General features: G+C 45.3%; 1 protein-coding gene and 1 long non-coding RNA gene across 2 annotated transcripts; both read right to left on the bottom strand.

Annotated features, from left to right (window-relative positions):
• Positions 1–13140: 13140 nt before the first annotated feature.
• Positions 13141–14397, bottom strand: LOC103651669 (uncharacterized). The gene is made up of 3 exons (XR_564880.3): positions 14337–14397; positions 13738–13932; positions 13141–13410 (listed from the first exon to the last, which is right to left on the bottom strand). It is a non-coding gene; the product is annotated as an uncharacterized lncRNA (long non-coding RNA).
• Positions 14398–20918: 6521 nt separating this feature from the next.
• Positions 20919–24240, bottom strand: LOC103651668 (receptor-like protein EIX2). The gene is given in 3 exon segments (XM_035966547.1): positions 20919–22918; positions 22921–23256; positions 23259–24240. Coding segments are annotated over 3 exon segments (2829 nt in total). The 5' UTR covers positions 23998–24240; the 3' UTR covers positions 20919–21164.
• Positions 24241–27943: the final 3703 nt, after the last annotated feature.

Raw genomic sequence — 27943 nt, 5'->3', positions numbered from 1 at the left:
GGAGCCCCGATATTTGGAGGTCGATGTCCTGAAGAATAGGTCCACTTAGTTGTGTCCACGAACTGAGGACGCGCACAACGTGCGGCGTGGGGAACTGACTATGGACCTCTGGAACTGAGCTTCAATCGGATAGAGACATTTGGCATCGGAGCTGACTATGGACCTCGAGCGTGATGTCTCTCTCATCGGAGCGCTCTCGGACACCCCAGCGTCATGGACGATCTCCAACTCGACGACAACGCAATCGGGACGTCGTCATTGAGCGCGTCGTCGCAGCGGCTGGATCGACGAACTACCCAATGCTGATGAAGTCCAACTGCAACGACTGGTCGCTTCTGCTGATGAAGATTAATCTCGAGACCAGGTACCTCTGGAACGCCATTAATCCCGGTGATGTTGAGCTTCATGTCGCGTGCCTCTGGAACGCCATCCTCGGTGACCCGGAGGACCGTGCGAAGGTCGTTGAGAAGTAACTAAACATCGCACGTAGTATGTACAAACAGCTTGTTATCCGTAGGGTGGGCATTCTGTCTATTAGGCTAATTTAGTTCGATCTATTCAGATTTTGGGAACCGAAATTTTCAAAATAATTTTAGGAACCCAATCCAAATAGATCGATAATTTTAGGATCCAGCGCGGGCCTTGCGGGCTGGCCATGCAGGAACATGCTGCCGCTGCTGGTCCCGTCCGCACGCGCCCGATCTCCCGGGGGCACCATGGGGTTGCAGCGGTTGTGCGACGACAGAACCAACGCACGTGGGTGGGCTGATCCGACACAGTCGGACCACGACGGCGATGTCGACATGCGAGCGCGTGGGTCTGGCGGGATCCGGTGTGGACGGGGCACGGCTCTGGCAGACACGCGGCCGAGCGGTTCCGGCGTGGACATAAGGGGTCTGCGGCGGGCAGACGACAAGTTCGCGGTTGGTGGACGGACGTGGCGCCGTCACAGGCAACACATCTGAGATGGGATCGGCGGCGGCGGACTTCTCTAGAGGCGAGTTGCGACGGCGTCCTCCCCTAGACACGAGCAGCGTCGGATTCCAGAGGCGCGTGCGGCGGTCGACGACTCACTTAGGGCGTTTGCGACGACGTGTTTTTATGCTTTTCTGTATACATATTTATGCCAACGTCAATAGGTGTTTACGACATATGTTTTGGTCAATGGCTACCCTTCCATCTATTGTCTGTTTATGATATTTCTATTCATATTTTACACAAACGTTTATAGATTTGTATGCATTATCTCGTTACCTAACCTAGTGTGTATATGAGATTTCTAACATTGACGTTAGCTCGGTATTTACGATCAAAACTGAGGTTTTACACTCAAATTAAAGGTTTTTACGTTCGAACATATATATGCGTCCAAACAGTGACCCGCATGCCAATTTTTAAGTAGTGTATTGTAATGCATAAATATCTTCACCGTGTAACATAATTAGTATCAGTATATACTATATATCATAAATTGTTTGTAATGAGCCTAGATGTATGACTATTATAGAGACCCTATTTTTATGGACGAAATAAATCATTTAAATTAGATTTTTTGTTTCCATGCATGCAAATATATTTCCTTTCGATGCACATTCTGATCATCCTAAATCTGTGTGCATGCAGCAGGAAACAATTTTTATTACGCGGTGTACCACACTACATAAATATCTACGCCGTGTAGCATAATTAGGGTCAATATATGTCATAATCTGGTTCCAACGAGCTTAGTTGCATGGTTGTTGGAAAGATTTTATTTTTATGGACGAAATTAACAATTTAAAATAGATTTTTTGGTTTTCATGCATGCCAATTTATTTCCTTTCAACGCACATTCTTTGACATCCTAAATTTGTGTGCATGCAGCATAAAACTGATTTTTACGCGGTGTACCACATTACATAAATATCTATACCGTATAGCATAATTAACATCAGTATATATCATAAACTGGTTCTAACGAGTCTAGATGTATGGTTATTTGTATAAATCCTATATTTATGGGAGAAATAAAGCATTTAAACCAAATTTTTTGTTTCCATGCATGTCAATTCATTTTCTCTCAACACACATTCTTGTCATCCTAAATTTGTGCACATGCAGCAGGAAACTATTTTTTTATGTGGCATACCTTATTGCATAAGTACCTACACCGTGTATCATAATTTGTATCAGTATATATCATAAAATGTTTCTAACGAGATTAGTTGCATGGCTGTTATATAGATCATATATTTATGGACAGAATAAAACATTCAAATCAGATTTTATGTTTCTATGCATGTCAATCCATCTCCTAAATTTGTGCCATGCTTTTTAATTTTGTTGCGCATGCAAATGGAAACAAAACACGTGCATGCTGGGATATGGGCGTGGGGGTGGAGGCGGCCAGACTGGTCTGGTCGGGTGGTGCATGGGACGGCTAGGGCTGGTCTGGTCAGGTGATGCAGGGGGCTACTGGAGCTTGCATTTGGAAGTCTAGAGCTCCCAATAGCCTTATCCTATATATATAAACTATCATTACTGAAAGTCGCCTAGAGGGGGGGGTGAATAGGCAAATCTGAAATTTATAAAGTTAAAACACAACTACAAGTCGGGGTTAGCGTTAGAAATATAAACGAGTCCGAAAGAGAGGGCGAAAACAAATCACAAGCGAATAAGAGCGGATGACACGGTGATTTGTTTTACCGAGGTTCGGTTCTTGCAAACCTACTCCCCGTTGAGGTGGTCACAAAGACCGGGTCTCTTTCAACCCTTTCCCTCTCTCAAACGGTCACTTAGACCGAGTGAGCCTTTCTCTTCAATCAAATGGGACACTAAGTCCACTACAAGGACCACCACAACTTTGTGTCTCTTGTTTTGATTACAAGTGAGTTGAACACAAGAAAGAAGGAAGAAGAAAAGAAATCCAAGCGCAAGAGCTCAAATGAACACAAATGTCTCTCTCTCTAGTCACTAATTTGGTTGGAGTGATTCCGGACTTGGTAGAGGATTTGATCTCTTCGTTTGTGTCTTGTATTGAACGCTATAGCTCTTGTATGAGGTTTGAAGGCTGAAAACTTGGATGCAATGAATGGTGGGTGGTTGGGGGTATTTATAACCCCAACCACCAAAATAGCCGTTGGTGAAGGCTGTTGTCGTATGGCGCACCGGACAATCCGGTACACCACTGGACACTGTCCGGTGCGCCAGCCACGTCACCCGACCGTTAGGGTTCGACCGTTGGAGCTTCTGACTTCTGGGCCACCAGACAGTCCGGTGCGCCTTTTGGCGCTGCTTTGACTTCTGCGCACTGTACACTTTTATTGTTCCGTTGCAGATGACCGTTGGCGTTGTTTAGTCGTTACTCCGCTGGCACACCGGACAGTCCGGTGCTACACCGGACAGTCCGGTGAATTATAGCGGAGTGGCTCCCAGAATTCCCGAAGGTGGCAAGTTTGGAGTTGGGTCCCCTGGTGCACCGGACACTGTCCGATGCGCCAGACCAGGGCTGCCTTTGGGTTGTCTTTTGCTCTCTTTGTTTGAACCCTTTCTTGGTCTTTTTATTGGTTTGTTGTGAACCTTTGGCACCTGTAAAAACTTATAATCTAGAGCAAACTAATTAGTCCAATTATTTGTGTTGGGCAATTCAACCACCAAAATCAATTAGGAAAAGGTGTAAGCCTATTTCCCTTTCAATCTCCCCCTTTTCGGTGATTGATGCCAACACAAACCAAAGCAAATATATAAGTGCAGAATTGAACTAGTTTGCATAATGTAAGTGCAAAGGTTGCTTGGAATGAAACCAATAACTATTTCTACTAGATATGCATGGATGGCTTTCTTCTTATTTAAAATTTTGGACCACGCTTGCACCACTTGTTTTGTTTTGCAAATGTTTTGGAAATTCTTTTCAAAGGTCTTTTGCAAATAGTCAAAGGTATATGAATAAGATTTTGAGAAGCATTTTTAAGATTTGAAATTTTCTCCCCCTGTTTCAAATGCTTTTCCTTTGACTAAACAAAACTCCCCCTTAAAGAAATCCTCCTCTTAGTATTCAAGAGGGTTTTAGATATTAATTTTGAAGAGGGTATACCAATTTGAAAAATCTATCAACAATAAGATACCAATTGGAAAACACTACTTTAAATACAAATTGAAAGACTAAATATTGAAAATTGGTGGTGGTGCGGTCCTTTTGCTTTGGGCTAATACTTTCTCCCCCTTTGGCATGAATCGCCAAAAACGGATACTTGTGAGTGAAATATAAGCCCTTTTACTTTCTCTCCCCCTTTGACATATAATATATGAGTGAAGATTATACCAAATTGGAGAGCGGTGTGGAGTGACAGCGAAGGATGAATAATTCGATGGAGTGGAGTGGAAGCCTTGTCTTCGCCGAAGACTCCATTTCCCTTTTCAATCTATGACTTAGCATGAAATGCACTTGAAGAACACATTAGTCATAGCATATGAAAGAGATGATCAAAGGTATAGAAATGAGCTATGTGTGCAAAACATCAATCAAAATTCCTAGAATCAAGAATATTTAGCTCATGCCTAAGTTTGGTAAAAGTTTTCTCATCTAATGGTTTGGTAAAGATATCGGCTAATTGTTCTTTAGTGTTAATATAAGCGATCTCGATATCCCCCTTTTGTTGGTGATCCCTCAAAAAGTGATACCGAATGGCTATGTGCTTAGTGCGGCTATGCTCAACGGGGATTATCCGCCATGCGGATTGCACTCTCATTATCACATAGGAGAGGAACTTTGGTTAATTTGTAACCATAGTCCCTAAGGGTTTGCCTCATCCAAAGCAATTGCGCGCAACAATGGCCTGCGGCAATATACTCGGCTTCAGCGGTAGAAAGAGCTACAGAATTTTGTTTCTTTGAAGCCCAAGACACCAGAGATCTTCCCAAGAATTGGCAAGTCCCTGATGTGCTCTTTCTATCAATCTTACAACCTGCCCAATCAGCATCGGAATAACCAATTAAATCAAAAGTGGATCCCCTAGGGTACCAAAGGCCAAACTTAGGAGTATAAACTAAATATCTCAAGATTCGTTTTATGGCCCTAAGGTGAACTTCCTTAGGATCGGCTTGGAATCTTGCACACATGCATACGGAAAGCATAATATCCAGTCGAGATGCACATAAATAGAGTAAGGATCCTATCATCGACCGGTATACCTTTTGATCTACGAATTTACCTCCCGTGTCGAGGTCGAGATGCCCATTAGTTCCCATGGGTGTCTTAATGGGCTTGACATCCTTCATTCCAAACTTGGTGAGTATGTCTTGAATGTACTTCGTTTGGCTAATGAAGATGCCCTCTTGGAGTTGTTTGACTTGAAATCCTAGAAAATAGTTCAACTCCCCCATCATAGACATCTCGAATTTTTGAATCATGATCCTACTAAACTCTTCACAAGTAGATTTGTTAGTAGACCCAAATATGATATCATCAACGTAAATTTGGCATACAAACAAATCATTTACAATTGTTTTAGTAAAGAGAGTAGGATCGGCTTTGCCGACTTTGAAGCCATTAGCGATAAGAAAATCTCTTAGGCATTCATACCATGCTCTTGGGGATTGCTTGAGCCCATAAAGCGCCTTAGAGAGTTTATAGACATGGTTAGGGTACTCACTATCTTCAAAGCTGGGAGGTTGCTCAATATAGACCTCCTCCTTGATTGGTCCATTGAGGAAGGAACTTTTCACGTCTATTTGATAAAGCTTAAAGCCATGGTAAGTAGCATAGGCAAGTAATATACGAATTGACTCAAGCCTAGCTACGGGTGCATAGGTTTCACCGAAATCCAAACCTTCGACTTATGAATACCCTTTGGCCACAAGTCGGGCTTTGTTCCTTGTCACCACACCATGCTCATCTAGCTTGTTGCGGAAGACCCATTTGGTTCCTACAACATTTTGGTTAGGACGTGGAACAAGATGCCATACCTTATTCATCGTGAAGTTGTTGAGTTCCTCTTGCATCGCCAGCACCCAATCCGAATCTTGAAGTGCTTCCTCTACCCTGTGTGGCTCAATAGAGGAAACAAAAGAGTAATGTTCACAAAAATGAGCAACACGAGATCGAGTGGTTACCCCCTTATGAATGTCGCCGAGGATGGTGTTCACGGGGTGATCTCGTTGGATTGCTTGGTGGACTCTTGGGTGTGGCGGCCTTGGATCCTCATCATCTTCCTTGTCTTGATCATTAGCATCTCCCCCTTGATCATTGTCCCCTTCTTGAGGTGGCTCATCTTCTTGATCTTCATTTTCATCCTCTTGAGCTTGATCCTCATCTTGAGTTGGTGGAGATGCTTGCATGGAGGAAGATGGTTGATCTTGTGTGTGTGGAGGCTCTTCGGATTCCTTAGGACACACATCCCCAATGGACATGTTCCTTAGTGCGACGCATGGAGCCTCTTCATCATCTAGCTCATCAAGATCAACTTGCTCTACTTGAGAGCCGTTATTCTCATCAAACACAATGTCACAAGAAACTTCAACAAGTCCAGTGGACTTGTTAAAGACTCTATATGCTCTTGTGTTTGAATCATAGCCAAGTAAAAAACCTTCTACAGCCTTAGGAGCAAATTTAGATTTTCTACCTCTTTTAACGAGAATAAAGCATTTGCTACCAAAGACTCTAAAATATGAAACATTGGGCTTTTTACCGGTTAGGAGTTCATATGATGTTTTCTTGAGGATTCGGTGAAGATATAACCGGTTGATGGCGTAGCAAGCGGTGTTGACCGCCTCGGCCCAAAACCGGTCCGAAGTCTTGTACTCATCAAGCATGGTCCTCGCCATGTCTAGTAGAGTTCTATTCTTCCTCTCCACTACACCATTTTGTTGTGGCGTGTAGGGAGAAGAGAACTCATGCTTGATGCCCTCATCCTCAAGGAAGCCTTCTATTTGAGAATTCTTGAACTCCGTCCCGTTGCCGCTTCTAATCTTTCTAATCCTTAAGCCGAACTCATTTTGAGCCCGTCTCAAGAATCCCTTTAGAGTTTCTTGGGTTTGAGATTTTTCCTGCAAAAAGAACACCCAAGTGAAGCGAGAATAATCATCCACAATAACTAGACAGTACTTACTCCCGTTGATGCTTATGTAAGCTATCGGATCGAATAGGTCCATGTGGAGTAGCTCAAGTGGCTTGTCAGTCGTCATGATGTTCTTGTGTGGATGATGAACATCAACTTGCTTCCCTGCTTGACATGCGCTACAAACCCTGTCTTTCTCAAAATGAACATTTGTTAGTCCCAAAATGTGCTCTCCCTTTAGAAGCTTATGAATATTCTTCATCCCAACGTGGGCTAGTTGGCGATGCCAGAGCCATCCCATGTTAGTCTTAGCAATTAAGCAAGTGTCGAGTTCAGCTCTATTGAAATCAACTAAGTATAGCTGACCCTCTAACACTCCCTTAAATGCTACTGAATCATCACTTCTTCTAAAGACAGTAACACCTATATCCGTAAAAAGACAGTTGTAACCCATTTTGCATAATTGAGAAACAGAAAGCAAGTTGTAATCTAAAGAATCTACAAGAAAAACATTGGAAATAGAATGGTCAGGTGATATAGCAATTTTACCAAGTCCTTTGACCAAACCTTGATTCCATCCCCGAATGTGATAGCTTTTTGGGGATCATGGTTTTTCTCGTAGGAGGAGAACATCCTTTTCTCCCGAGTCATGTGGTTTGTGCACCCGCTATCAATTATCCAGCTTGAGCCCCCAGATGCATAAACCTACAAAACAATTTTAGGCCTTGTTCTTAGGTACCCAAATGGTCTTGGGTCCTTTCACATTAGAAACAAGCACCTTGGATACCCAAACACAAGTCTTTGACCCCTTGTGTTTGCCCCCAACATATTTGGCAACTACTTTGCCTAATTTGTTAGTTAACACATATGAAGCATCAAAAGTTTTAAATGAAACATTAGGTTCATTTGATGCAGTAGGAGTTTTCTTCTTAGGCAATTTAGCATGTGTTGATTGCCTAGAATTAGATGTCTCACTCTTATACATAAAAGCATGATGAGAGCAAGAGTGAGACTTCCTAGAATGAATTCTCCTAATTTTGTGTTCGGGATAACCGGCAGGGTATAAAATGTAACCCTTGTTATCCTGAACCATGGGAGCCTTGCCCTTAACAAAGTTAGACAATCTTTTAGGAGGGGCATTAAGCTTGACATTGTCTCCCTGTTGGAAGCCAATGCCATCCTTAATGTCAGGGCGTCTCCCACTATAGATCATGCTTCTAGCAAATTTAAAATTTTCATTTTCTAAGTCATGCTCATTAATTTTGGCACTAAGTTGAGCTATGTGATCATTTTGTTGTTTAATTAAAGCTAGGTGATAATGAATAACATCAACATTAATGTCTCTACATCTAGTACAAATAGTAACATGCTCAACGTTAGATGTAGATGATTTGCAAGCATTTAATTCAACAATCTTAGCATGTAAAATAGCATTCTCATCTCTAAGATTGGAAATAGAAGTATTGCAAACATTTAAATCTTTAGCCTTAGCAATTAATTTTTCATTGTCAATTTTAAGGCTAGAGAGAGCTGCTTTCAAATTGTCAATCTTAGCAATCAAATTAACATTATCATTTCTAAGATTAACAATTGAATCATCACAAACATTTGATTTCTCAACCTTAGCAATTAATTTGGCATTTTCATTTCTAAGGCTAGAAATAGTGTCACGGCAAGTGCTTAGTTCACTAGTTAATTTTTCACATTTTTCTATCTCCTGAGCATAAGCATTTTTAACTTTAACATGCTTCTTATTTTCTTTAATAAGGAAGTCCTCTTGCTATCCAAGAGTTCATCCTTCTCATGAATGACACTAATTAATTCATTTAATTTTTCCTTTTGTTGCATGTTTAAGTTGGCAAAATGAGTGAGCAAGTTATCCTCATCATCACTAGAATTATCCTCATCACTAGAGGTTGCATACTTAGTGGAGGATCTTGATTTTACCTTCTTCTTCTTGTCGTCCTTTGCCATGAGGCACTTGTGGCCGACGTTGGGGAAGAGAAGACCTTTGTTGACGGTGATGTTGGCGGCGTCCTCGTCGGAGGAGGAGTCGGTGGAGCTCTCGTCGAAGTCCCACTCCCGGCAAACATGGGCATTGCCGCCCTTCTTCTTGTAATACCTCTTCTTTTCCTTCTTCTTTCCCCTTTTGTCGTTGCCCCTGTCACTATCACTAGATAATGGACATTTAGCAATGAAATGACCGGGCTTACCACACTTGTAGCAAACTTTCTTGGAGCGGGGCATGTAGTCCTTCCCCCTCCTTTGCTTGAGGATTTGGCGGAAGCTCTTGATGATGAGCGCCATCTCCTCATTGTCGAGCTTGGAGGCGTCGATGGGGACCCTACTTGGTGTAGAGTCTTCTTTCTTCTCCTCCGTCGCTTTGAAGGCGACGGGTTGCACCTCGGATGTAGAGGTGGCGCCTTGCTCGATGATTTTCTTGGAGCCTTTGATCATCAATTCAAAGCTCACAAATTTTCCTATCACTTCCTCGGGAGACATTAGCTTGTATCTAGGATCACCACGAATTAATTGAACTTGAGTGGGATTAAGAAATACAAGTGATCTTAGAATAACCTTGACCATCTCATGGTCATCCCATTTGGTGCTTCCGAGGTTGCGCACTTGGTTCACCAAGGTCTTGAGCCGGTTGTACATCGCTTGTGGCTCCTCCCCTTGGTGAAGCATGAAGCGACCGAGCTCCCCCTCAATCGTTTCCCTCTTGGTGATCTTGGTCACCTCGTCTCCTTCGTGCGCGGTCTTGAGTACATCCCAAATCTCTTTGGCGCTCTTCAACCCTTGCACCTTGTTATACTCCTCTCGACTTAGAGAGGCGAGGAGTATAGTGGTGGCTTGGGAGTTGAAGTGCCGGATTTGGGCTACCTCGTTCGAGTCATAGCCTTCATCCCCCACGGATGGTTCCTGTGCACCAAACTCAACAATGCCCCAAATGCTAGCGTGGAGTGAGGTTAGATGGTGCCTCATTTTATAACTCCACATACAATAATCTTCACCGTCAAAAACCGGTGGTTTGCCTAATGGGACGGAAAGTAAAGGGGTGCGTTTGGAAATGCGAGGATAGCGTAAGGGGATCTTACTAAACTTCTTGCGCTCATGGCGCTTAGAAGTGACGGACGACGTGTCGGAGCTAGAGGTGGATGGCAATGAAGAGTCGATCTCGTAGTAGACTACTTTCTTCATCTTCTTTTTCTTTTCGCCGCTCCGACGCGACTTGTCGTGTGAAGGGGATCCCTTCACCTTATTGCCGGACTCCCCGGATGGAGCCTTCCCATGGCTTGTGGCGAGCTTCTCGCCGATCACCATCTCCTTCTTGGCATGATCTCCCGACATCACTTCGAGCGGTTAGGCTCTAATGAAGTACCGGGCTCTGATACCAATTGAAAGTCGCCTAGAGGGGGGTGAATAGGCAAATCTGAAATTTATAAAGTTAAAGCACAACTACAAGCCGGGGTTAGCATTAGAAATATAAACGAGTCCGAAAGAGAGGGCGAAAACAAATCACAAGCGAATAAGAGCGGATGACACGGTGATTTGTTTTACCGAGGTTCGGTTCTTGCAAACCTACTCCCCGTTGAGGTGGTCACAAAGACCGGGTCTCTTTCAACCCTTTCCCTCTCTCAAATGGTCACTTAGACCGAGTGAGCCTTTCTCTTCAATCAAATGGGACACTAAGTCCACTACAAGGACCACCACAACTTGGTGTCCCTTGTTTTGATTACAAGTGAGTTGAACACAAGAAAGAAGGAAGAAGAAAAGCAATCCAAGCGCAAGAGCTCAAATGAACACAAATGTCTCTCTCTCTAGTCACTAATTTGGTTGGAGTGATTCCGGACTTGGGAGAGGATTTGATCTCTTCGTTTGTGTCTTGTATTGAATGCTATAGCTCTTGTATGAGGTTTGAAGGCTGAAAACTTGGATGCAATGAATGGTGGGTGGTTGGGGTATTTATAACCCCAACCACCAAAATAGCCGTTGGTGAAGGCTGCTGTCGTATGGCGCACCGGACAGTCCGGTGCACCACCGGACACTGTCCGGTGCGCCAGCCACGTCACCCGACCGTTAGGGTTCGACCGTTGGAGCTTCTGACTTTTGGGCCACCGGACAGTCCGGTGGTGCACCGGACAGTCACTATTCACTGTCTGGTGCGCCTTCTGGTGCTGCTCTGACTTCTGCGCGCGCAGGCGCGCGCTGTACACTTTTACTGTTCTGTTGCAGACGACCGTTGGCGCTGTGTAGCCGTTACTCCGCTGGCACACCGGACAGTCCGGTGCTACACCGGACAGTCCGGTGAATTATAGCGGAGTGGCTCCCAGAATTCCCGAAGATGGCAAGTTTGGAGTTGGGTCCCTTGGTGCACCGGACACTGTCCGATGGCACACCGGACAGTCCGGTGCGCCAGACCATGGCTGCCTTTGGGTTGTCTTTTGCTCTCTTTGTTTGAACCCTTTCTTGGTCTTTTTATTGGTTTATTGTGAACCTTTGGCACCCGTAAAAACTTATAATCTAGAGCAAACTAGTTAGTCCAATAATTTGTGTTGGGCAATTCAACCACCAAAATAAATTAGGAAAAGATGTAAGCCTATTTCCCTTTCAATTACTATGACATCAAATTTTTAGATAATAAATTCATAAATCATATAAAAATGTCATCACATACCAATAGCTTTTCTATAATTTGGGTTATTTGGTCTTTTAGGGCTTTAAGGGCTACAAACTAAACCCTAACATGTAACCTAAAATATAGCACATGTAGAAACCGATTCCAAACCTAAAATATAGCACGTATAAGAATCGAACCCAAACATGAAAACCCGAATAGACCGACATTTCGGTCTATTCAGGTTCGGGTTTAGTTTTCAGTTTTAAAATGCCTAGCCCTAGTTGTCTCCATGGAAACGTTGTTGGACATCCCCACCCTCTAGGTTGAAGAAGTTATATGAAGATTGCTGGCTTTTGAGGATCCGTCTGACCCAACTCTAGCCATGTCTGACGATAAGTTGTATCTCAGTGAAGAGCTATGGCTGCAACGTTACAAGCTAGAGGGAGATGGTGGTCGTATAAGGGGTAGTCATCGAGGTCGCGGTAGACACCGCGGTGGTAAAGGCAGTGGTTACAACGGAGGCAACCGAGAGACTTATGAGACATTAGGCGGATCATCCGGCCGAAGCGGTGACGAATGCCATAACTGTGGCAAACCTGGCCGATAGGCCCAAGAATGTCCAAGTCGTCGGGTCGGTGGAGTTTGTTCCACCATGCTCAAAATCTTGTGTCATGTGCACTTGCCCTCTTGGTGAGTCTAATTAACTCCAAGAGGGCAGGTGCATGGTGGAACCAACTCCACCGACCTGATGTCCTCATCGAGCTAGAACCTGACTCAAGGATGTAGTTTAGTAATTAGAAGAAAGACGACTTAACTTGATTAATAAAATCAACAAAAAATTTAGTAGTTTAGTAATATTATTATTTAGCTCTAATAAAACTTTTAGCCTTAGAAGATAAGAATTTAATCAAACACAAAAAAATAAACTCTTTTTCTATATTTTTTAGTTTTAGTAATTAATTTGTTACTAATAAAATTTTAGAAAAATTAATACAAATATAATATCTAATTAACGATTTTATATAAAATTATATAAAATTTGGAAACCAGTACAAAACAAAATTAAAAAAAGACAAAACTGGTGCCACTTAAGTCAGTGTTATATCATCAAAACCACGAACTAAAACTATTTAGAGGGTTATTTGTTTGGTTTTGTAAAGTTGAGGGGTTAAATAACTTGTTTTAAAGGTGAGGGAATGAAGTAGATCACTCTCTTAAAGGTTAGAGAGTTATGTAGACTTATTCGTTTATTAAAACCTTTGGATAAATGCAAGGTGATAATAGAGATGCATGGAATTTTGACAGATTGCTCACTTATTTGGAATTGACAGACTGCTCACTTATACGTTTTTGCCTATTTATTATTAGACTAGAATAAAGAGCACCCTATCGGGCGTTGGAGGGTTATATGGCCAGCCGTTAGTTATCCCCATGTAGCAACAACCAATAAATATGACAATTGGTAGCATATAAGTGAGTCATGGAATAAAATGCATTTCTGGGTTGCCAAAAGACTTTAGCCACATAAATAAGTAGAGCACAGTTTGCAGCCGTGCGATGTAGCAAAAGGTTTAACAACGGGTAGTTGATATATACAAAAGAGTAGGTTTTTCTTCTGCCACTACACAGTACAAGTTGCTCAGGATGAACATCAGGGGAGGAAAGGTAACATGCACGATTTTAAGTGAGATGCATTCACGTTGGCCGCCAGCATATCAAAAGCGTGATAAGCGTAGCATCCTGATCAAAGTTAACCTGAAATATAGTTGGACAATATTACCAAAAGAATACACAGAGTAAAAAACTATACAAAATACTGATAAAACTCTATTAGCCAATAGACGTATCCTTGTAAGTAGGCAACTAACAATATACAATCCCCTCTGAAATATGGAATTGATCTTTATTACTGTGATTAGGAAGAAGCCAACATTGAACCAAAAAATTAATACCTCATTGAACATATACATTTGTGAAGGGCTATTTTGAAACAACATTTTTTGTAAAAAAGAGAACAAAATAGTAGTGGGCATCATAGGTCACAGTCCATAACTGTTTTGATATAAGATAAAAGACATGTACCTTGGCAGGTTTGTGTAGGCAAATCGTTAGCGATGTTGCGGACAAAAGTATGTACCACATCTCCCCCATCCAACTAACATATACAACAACTTGAGAAAAGTAGAAATAGATGATAACCCTGAATTACACATGGCTGCAACTGTGAAGGCAAAAGTTCCACGTTCCTACACCAGCACCTAATTATCTTTGTCATCACTGAAAAGGGAGCAGACACAATTGTAGTCAAACAGCAGCATGCATATATGTTTGATATATCAAATTATAAAAAATGGAAAACCTCGACCCCCAACTTGAGAGCTTACAATACATGTAAAGTATAGACAAGACAAATTCAGTGCCATTAGCTACGGCTAGAAATAGTGTATGCACAGTCCAAAACTTAGTGTACTACGATGATATGAGTCAGAATAGTCATTTGCTACCGTAGGTATGTACGATCCTGAGAAAGAACTACAACTGTCTGCAGTAGCTATCAGCACTATATTTTAGAGGTTATTTTAGCCTAGCTGAAAGCTCATGAATTTAAAACAAAATGTAACGAAGCATACCATCTAACGGAAACACATGAGTTGCAATAATCAGAGCTCAAACAATCTGACCTGGATCCACCAACACCACCTCCACTGGATTGACTGATGCTTCATTCCTCATCGTCAGCAACGAACAATTTTTTCGCTATTGATTTGCCGGGCGAAGAGCATGATCTACAAGTTTTAGTGGATTCAATAAAAGTTGTAGTAACACACAATATGCGCAAGAAGGAAGCACAACTTTTGCTATTGAGACTCGCCTCTTTCTAGTTGTCGAGGACTGAGTAGTCACACGCTCAGCGTCTCCAGCGTCAACGGTTTCCTGCATCAAGGTAGAGAATAAACCACACATGCTGCAGCATACCATTTAAATGGTCCATCAGGTTTCTAGCAACTGAAGACTGCTTTAGTTGGTACGCAGAATGATGGTTTAACTAAAGGAAAGAAGAGAGATAGAAGTGAACAGGGAACAATGGTCTTGTTTCAGGGAACCTGAAGGAAGCTTCTGTAGGAAGATCTGTCTCCCTTGATCGATCATTGCTGCAGGATAAGTCATCTCAAACTGGAACAACTTCTGAAAAAGGACATGATATGCCACTTGATCATGGAAATAATCATAGATTGATTGTTCGCTTTCCAAATCCTGGTCGTAGTCCTGTTAGAAGTGCAAGTGATGGATCGTTTGATGACCCATCTGTAACTGGGGGTAGAGCTTCATCTCCTATGGTTGCGGATAGGCATGATCAAACTGAGCGCATAGTGAAAGGAAAGACTGAAAATACTTGGCCTCATTTAGCATCTGATGCTAACACAGAGTCTTGGCACAGCAACGACGGAGCTACTGGTTCAGAGGAAGGTGATAAATCGCCGTGTGCTATATTAGACAATGACAACAGCAGGACACCTGATGATTCTGTTAAGGATACACATGCATCACGAGTTGCATGCTCGTCGCATACGAATGAAAAAGGTGTCGGCGAAACTGAGGTGGGAACTCCGTTCAGCCTGATGAATGCTCTTATTGAAATCAAGTACTCTGAAGCTAGTCATTCACAGCAAGCTGGAGAAGCTAGTCATTCACAGCAAGCTGGAGATGACACAGCTATAAATCTAAGAAGAAGATTAAGACCAGAGGTCGAAAGGCGAGCAAACCTGGACGTACGGAGGGATGTCAGAAGACCTTGCGGAACGCCATCACCGGCAAAGCGAGGGAGCCCTAAGGACGGTGTTTGGCGAGAACCTCAAAAAAAAGAGAGTGGGACTCAGGACGACTGTAGATCTGGTCTCTAAAAAGTGAAGGGAGTACGGGGCGTGCAAGAGAAGTAAAACCTCCTCTACCCAAATTTTACTTAATGGAGTTCCTGGGGAATACATTCAACACATGAGGGGCCTGCGGCAGGGAGACTCGTTATCCCCTCTTCTCTTCATCATCGTTATGGATGTTCTCAATGGCCTAATTGTTAAAGTTGTTGATGAGGGTTTGCTTCAACCCCTCTCAACTCGCTCCATCCAGCACTGAATATCGCTCTATGCTGATGATGTGGTAATTTTCTTGAGACCGGCTGCTAGTGATCTGCACTTGGTAACCAGGATTTTAGAGTTGTTTGGGGACGCCTCGGGGCTTCAAACCAATGTTCAGAAAAGCAGTGTGGCTCCCATTCACTTCTCTCCGGTTGACATGGAAATGGTAACCCAGATTTTTCCTTGCAAAGTTGAAACACTTCCTCTTAAATATCTCGGGATGCCTCTCTCCCTCAAGAAGCTAAGCAAGGAGCAGCTGCAGCCTCTAATTGATAGGCTTGCGGACCTCTTACCTAATTGGAAGGTCGACCCGATGACTCGAGCTGGCAGAGTTATCTAGGTGCAGCATGTGCTCACGGCAACAATTATATATCACGCCATGGCATTGGATTTACCTAAGTGGGCTATCAAAGCCATTGACAAGATTAGACGTGGCTTTCTTTGGAAAGGTCGAAAGGATGTGCTCGGTGGCCACTGCTTAGTTGCTTGGGGCAAAGTGACACGCCCAAAGGAGTTTGGTGGGCTTGGCATCTCAGATTTACAAAAGCTGAATTGGGCCCTTCGGGTTAGATGGTTGTGGTTGGAAAGAACAAATCCCTCAAAGTCTTTGGCTGATTTACCTCTCTAGAGTTCCAGCATTCTGAAATCTATCCTCTCTACAACTTTGATTACAGAAATCTGCGATGGTTGTAACACCTTATTTTGGAGGGACATATGGTTGATGGGGTTGAGGATTGAGGATCTAACTCCTCATATTTTCGCTCTCGTCCCGACCAGGATTACCAATCGGAGAACGGTGGCAGAAGGTATCGTGGAGATGGCTTGGATTCGGGACCTGAGAGGCACCATCACTTGGGATGTCCTTTCTGATTGTTTAACTCTTAGTGAAGTCATTGCAGATTACTTCATTAGTGTTGGAGTGCCAGACAAGCATATCTGGAAATTCTCCCCGACAGGCCAATACTCTTCAAAGTCGGCTTATGATATGTTATTTCTAGGTTCCACTTCTTTTGGTGCATATGAGCGCGTTTGGGAATCTTGGGCACCTTCAAAGTGCAGTTTCTTCCTTTGGCTTGTCATGCACAACAGATGCTGGACCGTAGACCGTCTTGCTAGAAGAGGGCTACCCCACCCTAGTGTGGGCCCCCTTTGCGACCAAGAAGAGGAAACAATACATCATCTTCTCATCTCTTGTGTCTTTGCATGACAGTTCTGGTATTCCTTGTTGAGCAGGTCTAGGTTGCCTAATCTTTCACCAGATAATGTTGTTTGCAGCCTTGATGACTGGTGGAGCAGGGTTGTGGAGAAGATTCCCCGTGATCTTCAATCGGGCTTCAATTCTCTAGTTATTCTTGGCGCTTGGAGCCTTTGGCGTCATCGCAACATCTGTGTGTTCAATGGGAGGTCGCCGTGCCTGGCGAGTGCTCTCACCCTCGCTGGCGATGAGCTCATGATGTGGTGTAGTGCCGGGGCGAGAGGGTTGAACCTGCTTTCAACTCTTATGTTTATGCTTGACCCAGGGGGATAGTCTAGTGTCTTGTTCTGAGTGGTTGTGTGCGGTTGCTGTGTTGCGTCTTGTATCGTGTTGTGTCATGTGTGTGTCGTGTCATGTGTGTGTCGTGTGTGTTGTGTTGTTTTGTGTTGTACCTTCTTCTACCTATTAATGGAATGATACACAGATCTCCTGCGTGTTCGAGAAAAAAAATGGGAGAAGGTACTGACCGAGAACAGGGTCGTCGCCCATGTCGCGGCTCTGTTGAACTGTGGACGACGTGCGCAGCCGTGAGGCGACGATGTCCACGCAGCAGGCTGCATCCTCTGCTCGCTGTAGCTGCGCGTGGACCCACGCGGAGCCGTTGCCCACCACAACAACGGTAGTATAATCTGCACATCGGGTGAAGGCAGTGCTGCTCCCGTGCGTCCCCCGACGGAGCTGCAGAGGGATGGTGAGGGGCGTCCACCGCAAGCTTCAATCGATGGGACGCCCGGCGTCATGGTGACCCGCATAGACGCTATGAGAGGGAGAGATCCGAGACGCAAGAACGATCCACCGCAGATTTTTGGGGACGACGGAGCGGGCCGCATCCTCTCTGTGCTGTAGTAATTCAGTAAAGCAGGTAAAAGAAACACCCTTTTTATTATTGTTCTGTATCCTATAGTGCTTATCTGCAACTTGGTTCTGCTTCAGCACATGGCCAAAGCAGAAGCTACGAGAAACTTATTTTATTATTGCAGAGTATACTATAATCAAAGTCATGGTAGACAGTAAAAATAGAGAAAAATACCAAGTTATTTTCAGTACAAAGAAATCACCATTTTCCTAGCAAATAAAATTAGAACGACACATTTCATTCCATTTTGCATGTCGGCCTAGCTAGTGTCCCTAGCTAGTCGGCACTCGACAGCACCAGCTTAATGCCTAGATTCTGAAGTGTGTTACACTTAAAACCTACAGATAACTCTACCATAGGCCATAGAAAAATGGGAAACTCCTTATTCGTGGCCCATCGTTACGCCATCAGTCGTTCCTTACATGCCTTTAGGCCTGGTTGCACTTACAGCAGGACCGACCTGTCACAGCAACTGCACACAGGCGAGATTAGCAAGGTGACGAACGATAGGGATGAAGCTGGGCGTGTGTGCGTGATTACCTGGAAGGATGTTTCCATCTTCTGTCTGAGGACTCCATGCTCCCTGTTCAAGTTCTGGAAGGACCTCATACAATTACAGACACAAACGGCAGGTGTATCAGTAATGGATGATGATTAACAGGTCTAGCTCAGAAAGAAGGTAATGTAAGTTACTGTCCATTATAAACAAAAGGACAACCAGCCCGTGAAACTATCAACAGCCAAGAAGGGGATGGTCCTAAGTCCTAAATGTTAGAAGAAAGGAGAGCAATAGAGCATGTCATTTTCAGTCCGCTTGTACCTGCTGGACGTCGTGGTTTTAGGGTGTCGTTGATGGTACGTAGAGAGAGAAACTGCACACGATAGGGTCTGCCATGGCGTATGGCAACAGTAGCCAGCCATGGACTTCCCCGCTTGCCTGTGGTTGCCCATGTGTCTGTTCCACCTTCATATGTTGCTGCGATAGGTGAGCAGTGGCCAAACTGGTACGGCATGCCGAGCTCTCAGCAAGTGCCACACGTCAAAATGTCGTGATTGGGGACCTGGGAGAGGAGGCACGGTGGGGGACGGAGGAGGCGGAGGATGATTGTGACCACAACACTGACGGTACGCTACAACATGTGGAGCAATGACCAGCACTATGCTTCCGGTGCAACTGTGCAAGACAGACGTCCTCTCTCTCATGGACAGGTGTCATGCGCGCATAGTCGGCACAAAGAGCGGTCTCCGTCTGCGTGCCACCGCGCTGCCTGCTAGTGCCGCTGTTTGGTAGGATCACGGTGAATGACCTTGATGGTAGGACCGGCTGCTCCACGCGTCATGGCGGAGGCATGTAAGGCCGCGTGAAATGCGGGCGTGAGCCCAAATGCGTTCAAGTTTTAAGGAACCAGATTGGCCATTGGTCATTTGCTTCAAGACATGGCAAGCAGCAGCTGGAGTGAAGAGGAGGAAGAGATCCAAGAGGTCAATGCTGAAGCAAATTCAGAGCAGCAGCAGGATGGAGCCGTCGAGCCAGATGTTATTGTGACAGCTCAGAGTGAGGTTCAATTTTTAATGTGTGACAGTACTTACTCCGCACGTAATCTTTATGATATTCAGATTCTTTCTACAGTCAAATTCTCTCAAGAGTCAGATTCTCAGAAAAACTCCTCAACTGAACCAAACAGACCCTACATCTAGCGTCTCACCACCAATATTATCCAGCCTGTTTGTTTGGCTTTAATTCGTACCAATTTTTACTATCTTTATAATGTTTTGTCTCTATAGATTGCAGCTGCAGCAGTCCAAATTGTTGGTATTAATACGAAGTGAATAGGCTGATCAGCCTCGGACAACTTGAAGATTACAACCTCAAGATTCTCCTAGAGAATGGTTTCCTGGAGATCTGGGACTTGGGGCGACGCTTGCTAGCAAAGGTACCACGTGCAGCGAATCGCTTGTACATACTGAACCGTCACATTGGGAGCAAAGTGTGAGAACGGACTCTACATGCGTGGCATTGGGAGATGAAGACTGGTGGTGCGAGTCTATGTTGATGATCAGGGATAAATCTTTAGGAGGGACTGAACTAAACCACTGCATATAGAAGTCACTTCTACACTATACTGCATATGTTGGTGGTGGAATTGAGCTGTGCCAGAGCGCTTACGCACTCAAACTGCTTGGAAAGGCAGGGATGGATAACTGCAATTCCAGTGCGACATCAATGAAGGCAAGACTGGAGCTGTCCAAGACAAGTGATTCAGCACCAGGAACATTGGAAGTCTGCAGTACCTGCTCCACAGCCGACCTGATATTGCAATCAGTGTTGGGTATCGTCTCAGCAGGTTCATGGAGGAACCCAGGCAGGAGCACATGGCTGCAGCCTGCAGCGAAGCGTATGCTTCGCTATGTCGTGGGGACGACTGATTGGTGTCGTCATGCTCATTTGAACATTTGAACAGCACATGAATTAGGGGGAGATTGTCAGGTACTTCAAGTGTTTTATTGAGAGTTGCAGATTTTCAGTCAGTGTTGTCGCGTTTCACGGTATGGAAACTAAATAAGTACAGATTTTTTTAGCGCTTCACGGTATGGAAACTAAATAAGTACAGATTTTTTTAGCGCGTTAGGAGGTTGTAGTTGAGTTCTACGCGCGCTCAGTTCGCACGAGCTGTGGAAGGCATTTAGTGGCTTCAGAGTCTGTATGTGTTTAGTGGCTTCAGTTTTTAATAGGAAGAGTCTCGGAAAAGCGGTTGTTGCCACACCAAACGAATGTGTCTCTCTGTGTTCCAGCCATTCGCGTGTGCTGTGTATGTGTTTTTCCTCTGTTCATCTTCGTTCCCAGCGAGATCGAGTTCTTGGCTTCTTGCTGTAACATTTTTGGGCTTCCTACTCTCCTTGGTCCACTTATCAGTTTCAGAATGCTATCCAAACTACAAAATTATAACCTGAAAAATTGCGTCCTTTTTGCTACTATGTGATACAATGGCCATTCTGAACCTGAAGTTCAGTCTATCAATGATGAAAAAACAATGTATTGATAAACAGATAAATCTGTCGAAACAATATAGTTACACATGTAGTGCTTGAATCTAAAGAAGTATTATGGTTTACAGGTAACAGAAGGATAAATCAGAACATGGTCTTTATTTGGACGAAACCACACGGCCTATAGCACTTTTATATATCTTCCTGACTGGTCCATTAACAGTTTCCATTGTATTGGTTGTGTCCTGGACAATATTTCCTTCAAGATGTTCTGCTCTCATTCTGCAGCTGCACTCATTGTCATACTTGCCCATTTTACAGCTACAAACACGTAGATCTTGTTATACAGCTCGTCGAGGAGCCCAAAATAAGCAACCCTCCATGTGTTCATGAACAACAGAGCACAAAACACCATCCACAGCCCCACCACGAACCCCAATACAAGACTGAAATAAAATGATGCAAACTCGATTTTTTGCCTATTGCTTCTGTGATAATAACCAGGTGTGAAACTACCATTTCCTGAACAATTATTTTGAAGAGGAGGTCCACAAAGCCCACTGTTGCCTATGTACATAAGTGACGGGTTGTCCGCGTTTAAGGTGTCTAGCTGGCGGCCTGAGGGTATCCTTCCTGAGAGATTGTTGTAGGACAAGTTCATGTAGCTTAAAGATGTCAGGTTTGATAAGCTCCATGGGATTTCACCAGAAAGCTTGTTGATGGAGAGGTCTAGGGATTCCAACGACATCATGGCACCAATCTTGTTGGGAATTTTTCCACCCAGTTGGTTTGATGACAAATTCAAATTCATTAAGGCATCAAAGGATGTGATACCCAAAGGAATTTCACCAGTTAAGCCGTTGCCTGATAAATCAATGCTTACAAAATATACAAGTCCCAGACTATATTTAAGTTGTTGCCCTTTTGTCATTACTAACCATATATCATCGAATTTAAATCCCATCTCGCCGAAAATTTCAAATGGGCAGTATCCCTTCATGGTCATACCTGTTAGATTTGAAAGATGAGGAGGTATAACACCAGAAAAGTAGTTTCCTGATAGATCCAAGTATTGAAGACAAGAAAGGCTGGTTATTCCAGACGGAATATTCCCAGAAAATGAATTGTGGCTTAGACGTAGAAACTGTAAACTATACAGCTCCCGTATCCAAGAAGGTAACCTTCCAGATAAATTATTCCATGCAAGGTCCAAGACCACCATACTCGTACAGTTGCGCAGAAATGCTGGGAACGTTCCTGATAAATTGTTGTTGCCTAGGAGACAAAATTCTAGGCGTTCAATGTCAGAACACTGAGGAATTTCACCTTCCAAAAGATTGTTCGACAAATCTAGAAATAACAGGTTCTTCAATTCGCAAATCGACTCCGGAATGGTGCCACCAATTTGATTTGAGGACACGACTAGTGTTTGGAGCAGTGGGGCTTCAATCTTGTGTGGCATGATGCCTGAAAATGAATTGTTAGAGATGTCTAACTTCCTGATGTTTCTTGGAAATGGTGGCATTTGTCCTGTGAGGTTGTTTGAACCGAGGTTTAGCTCTAGAAAGGCCATGCCACTCATATCTGTCGGCAAGTTACCATTTAATTGATTGTAAGACATGTCAAGAGAAGCAGCCTTTGAAAATGACCAAAACCAATCAGGAATGTTTCCCACCAACCCTGTGCTTGAAATGTCTAGCTTAGTGATATGAAGGAGCTGCTGGCGAAGCCAAACTGGAAACAGGGGACCCAAATGGCAAGATGCAAACCCTGCAGACTCCAGCCTGAATGGTTGGATCCAATCTGCATCCACTACAACACTCAAATTATTGAAAGACAGGTCAATTTCCTTTAGGTTCATCAGACCTACAAAGTGCTCCTCCGTGATTACTCCACCGAGGTTGTTATTGCTTAGATCCAAATAGGTCAAATTTGTAAGGGTACCAATTTCAGTAGGTACACTTCCTCTGAGATTGTTATAGCTGAGATCAAGGATGCGTAAGCTCCTGAAGTACCCTATCGAACTTGGCCCAGATGGAGCTCCTGTAACTGTAAGTTTTTGTTTTCCCTTGTGCACAGTGGTAATCTGTCCATCAACTCTGCTATGTCTATATTTATCGAACTGTCGATAAGGTCAAGGATTTCCAAACCACAAAGGTTCTTCAAGCCTTGTGTTATCGTCATGTTCACATTACCTGATAAATCAAGGACAACAAGAGATGTCAGGTTTCCTAGTGCATCAGGCAATTCACCAAACAATCCGGTCTCCTCCAGAACTAGGTGCTTGAGACTTGTCGCTCTCCAGAACCAACTCGATATATATGTGTGATGGAAGTCGTTGAACGAGAGATCAAGCTTCTCAAGTTTGTGAGATTAAAAAATGCGAGCGATTGGTTTGCACTACCAAGCAAACAGTCAGAGAGACTAATGACCCTTAAAGATGGTATCATATTCAGTATATGAGGCCAATCACCAGCTATCCCTGAGAGATTTACATAACGCATGCCAAGGTACTGCAGCAGAGGTAGGTTTGTTAACCAAGTAATGTCCTTTGAGTATATGCCATATGCTAAATATGAATTGCCAAGATCAAGGTACTGCAACCTAGATAGGTTGCCTAACTGAGGAGGCACGCTACCTTTGAATGGTACTCCAGAGAGATTGAGGTATCTCAAGTTCTTCATGGAGCCCAGGAATGAAGGCATACGCCCATTTGGGCCTAACAAGCAGTTCCAGCTTAGGTCTATGTGCTCTAGTTGTCTCAGCAAGAGTAGAGAGGGACTTATCTCGCCAAACAAAGTTCTGGAATCGCCGCATACATCTCTGTCGTACGAGTCATCATATGGATAGCTCGGGTAGGCAAGATTGAGCATGAGGACGTTGCCGGTTCGGTTGCTGCAGGTGACACCTCTCCACCGGCAGCAATCTTGGCCGTGCCATGAGCCGAGGCGATTGGTCTTGTCCCTTGTGATACCCTTCTTGAAGGACAGCAAAGCAGCCCTCTCAGATGGGATGCAGACGATGCCGCCTAGGGGTTGCGGCGCACCAGCGGTTAGCCCCAAAGTGGCGCAGATGATGGTAAGGAGGAGCATGATCAGAGGATTGGTCATGCGCACTGTATGAACTCAACATACTTTGCGGGCACATTGTAACTATATATATAGACAAAGTGAGAGCTTATGCTGTCGGATCTTTAACCTCTTTTGCGAAGTGCTAATAAACGATGAGGTCAGGTCAGGTCGGGCCTTGGGCGATGGGGGCGAACGGCGCCGCCGCTCTCCGTTCCTCCGTCCCCCCGGTCCCGGGGAGGGGGGCTCTCTCTCGCTCCTCGCGACGGGATCGCGCTCCCTCTCGCGGCGGCCTCCGGTCGGCACCCAGCGCGGCGGTTTCGGCGTTCGACCACCAGCCCTTCCGTGCTCCTCTAGATCCGGTATGTTCGCGGTCCAACCTCCAGGCCCCCCCACCTCTTGGCAGCGAGGATCTTTGCAAGCACGCCCAAGATCTCCCCCTCTGCGCCCCTGCTGATCCATCTCCTCATCCGGACCTGCTATGGTCGGCCGCGGGAGGCGGCGCCCCCGCTTCAACAGCCAGGACGGTCCCATTGTCAAGTTTCGGTACAGAAAAGTGTTCGGCGCAAACGTCACTCGAAGATCCTCTCTGTCCGACTTCATTGCCGCGTATCCTGGCGTCTGACAGGCTCGATGGGGATACTGTCTACTCGCCGGGCTACCATTACTCTCTCAAGGCGGATGGGGCTTTGAAGCCGGGCAGTCCTCCTCCCCCTCGGCATGCTGGAGGGTCCTCTGCTGCGCCGCGGTTGAGCGGACAACCTCCCCCTGTCACCTCCAATGTCAATGATGATGGCTGGTCAGTTGTTCGGCCACGTTTCTGGTGGCGCAAGATCTTGAAGCATCCTGAGAGAGCTCCACAAAACCATCAATTGGACGCGAAGGGCACTAGTCTTTTCAAATTGAAGCTCAAGGGTAAATGCTACAACTGCCTCTCACCAGAGCACCATGCCTTCCAATGCTCGGCCCCTACTCGCTGTTGGAGGTGCTTGCATTTCGGGCACCGGGCGTGGACTTGCAGCAAAAAAGGTTATCAGGAAACATTCAATGCTGCTCGCTGCGCTCCTCAACCAGCCGAACTGTCTTCAAGGAGCTCCACCTACCAGAAATTGGCGCCATCGCCCTTTTGCCTCCATAAGTACCAGGACCAGCAACAGGATTGTTCACTTGGTCAGCCACCCCTGCTCCACAAGAAGTCATACCTTCAGGCGGTTCGGGGAGGCCACGATATGGAGGCACGATACCCGGGAGATCCCCGGGGAAGGCCGGCTCGTGCCTTCTGTGCTGTCTCAGCGACTGGCTCCTTTCGTCGCCGGAGGGATGAGCTGATCGACAAGGCCGTCGTTTGCTCCTTTGATGGCAACAGCCATGAAGTTGATGCTCTATCTGCAGGAGATATGCTGAGGGAAAAATTCAACCTACATCATGGTCAGTACCAACTAATCAAGCACTTTCCGGAGCAATTCTTTATTGTATTCTCGGATCCAAGGTCGAAACAGTGGGCATTAGATAGGAGATCTGTCTCGTTTCGTGGCCGGGTTTTCCACTTTGGTGATTGGTCGGAGGACAGCTATGCTAGGAGGACAAACTTTGAATTTAGAGTTAAGGTTCGTGTTGAGGGGATTCCGGTGCACTGCTGGGGGGAAGAAGTGGCTTCAAAGGCTTTGGGCAAGAGCTGCGCAATCCATTATGTGCAAGAGCGCACAAGGCGTAGAGAGCGTACTAGGTCTTTTGATCTCTGGGCCTGGTGCTCTGACCCTTGTGACATTCCTAAGGAGGTCATGCTAACGGTTTTAGAACCGGACAGAGATCTTCCTCCGGTCACCGCGCCCTTAACTCTAGTTGGTGCCCAACACGACTCTCCTGCTGATCTGAAAGCTGGTCACGTCTACACACTTCGCAATCATATTGAGGTGGTGGAGGACCTCTCATTCCTTCGTGGGAGGGGTGCCAGGGGGGGACCGCCTAACCGTAAGCAGCGTAGGGAGTTTGTGTGGAGTTACGGCGCTCCGGACACAGAGGGCGAAAAAAGAGAACGTGCTGAAGCTTGCAGAGGAAGAGAGATGGTGCGACGTGATTGGGGTCATGATGATGATAATGGGGATTTCCACCGCGACAGACGCAGTGCCAACCGTCGCCATCGCAGCCTCTCTGGTTGGGCGCGTTCGTCGCGATGCAGGGGGGGGTTGGATGATTGCTACAGCTCCAGCGACAGGAACAGGCACTCAACACCCTTTCGCCGCCGTGGTCTTGGTTTGATGCCGGCAGCGCGCTGGGTGCCCAAGGGGAAGGTCGGCTCAGTCTCTTTTGCAGACCCCGTTGTTTCCGCTGTTTGGCCGCAGGAGAACTGCCATGGGCCACCTGAAGATGTTGGAGGCAGTCCGGCTCCGATGGCCACTGACGTTCAGGTTGCGCTGCACGGCTCTGCTGCCTCCACACACAAGGTAAACAATACGGTTGATCTTGCTAATGTTTTCACTACAATCCACAAAAGCTTAGACAGTGTGCCTGTTTGCTCCCTCGGCGTTGGCATGATCAATATGAGTACCACTTTACTGAACTCTGCCCCAGCTGCCCATCCGATTGAGTGCCCACTTACCAACTGCTTAGACAGTATCCTAGAGAGTGGCCCTAGCGCTGTTCCGGTCTCTGCTTGGCCGGACAATTTTTTATCTGGCCAACAGACTTTGCTTTCAGAGTCACAACCTGTGAACGATAATCGAGCTATTGACTTCATCATGCCTGCTCCTGATCTGGGTGGGCTGTCAGGTGGCTCAGTCGCCCATGATCCAGTTGTCACTGACAATCAGGAAGCCGTGAGAAATCTACCTCCCCTCGGATCAGAGAACCTACCGACAGACAACACCAAATTGACAGACTTCATAGCCACAATAACCAAGACACCAGAGCCACCTTTGATCTCATCCCCGCCGCAACCACACCTGTTAAAATCTCAGAAGCAACCCACCACTAGAAGATCAAGTGTTAGGTTGGCTGCTAAGAAATGCATTAAGCCCGGGCGTAACCGGGATGCAATATCCAAGGCCCAGGAAATCATACTTGCCAAACTTAACAACTCGGCTGTTAAAAAGGTTGACTGCTCTAGTTCTTCAAATTGTTCTAACTTTGATGAGTCTTTTGAGCAGATGACAAGCCTTCTCACAAAGCCTCTATCGAAGAAGCAAATGGATGCAATCATGGAGCTTTTAAACCAAGACAAGGTGAAGACAGCAAAGAATAAAAAAAGGGGAGAAAGGTGATGCCGGCCATAGAAGATGTCGAGGCGGGGGTCAACTGAGATGCTTTGTCTGGGCCGGTTGGTGGAGCTTTTGGTGACCAATGTGTTCTCAGATGGTCAGGCTCTTTTGGAGCGGTTGTATCTCCTCTGGCGGTTTTACTTCTGGGCGCTGGTCAAGGTCCCCCAGCTTGCCTGTGTACCTCTGTTGTTCTTTCTGGTTGTCGGTTGTGGCCGAGCTGTGTCTTTGCTCGGCGGGTCCTTGTTTGGAGGTTTCCCCTCCTGTTAGGATTTTACAGCAGGCTCTCCTGCTGATCCATGTATGGCAGCATGCTGTGTTAAGTGGAGTGGCAGCCTTTTCCTTATGAATCAAAAATGTGCTATTTTTTCTTGGAATGTTCGGGGGCTAAACGACCATGCGAAGAGAGCAAGTGTTAGACAAACAATTCTGTCCACCGGTGCTTCCATCGTTTGCCTACAAGAAACAAAGATCTCGAATTGGTCCAATGTTTTATTAAAGGAAACTGTAGGCACCAAGCTTGCTAATCAAGCTTTTCACTTGCCTTCTCTGGGCACCTCGGGCGGCATCCTTATTGCTGCGGATTCGGATTTCTTTGACATGGTTCTCTTGCCATGTTCAGCAGCATATTCTCTATCAGTCAGGATCAGCTCTAGATCACATGAGGAGGTTTGGGACCTCACGGGGGTTTACGGGCCTCAGCTGGACAATGAAAAAATGATTTTCCTTTCTGA

This window comes from Zea mays, chromosome 3 (assembly GCF_902167145.1).
Source record: "Zea mays cultivar B73 chromosome 3, Zm-B73-REFERENCE-NAM-5.0, whole genome shotgun sequence".
NCBI lineage: Eukaryota > Viridiplantae > Streptophyta > Magnoliopsida > Poales > Poaceae > Zea > Zea mays.
Note: the sequence above shows the minus strand (reverse complement) of the source record. Positions and strands in the feature narration are given on the sequence as shown.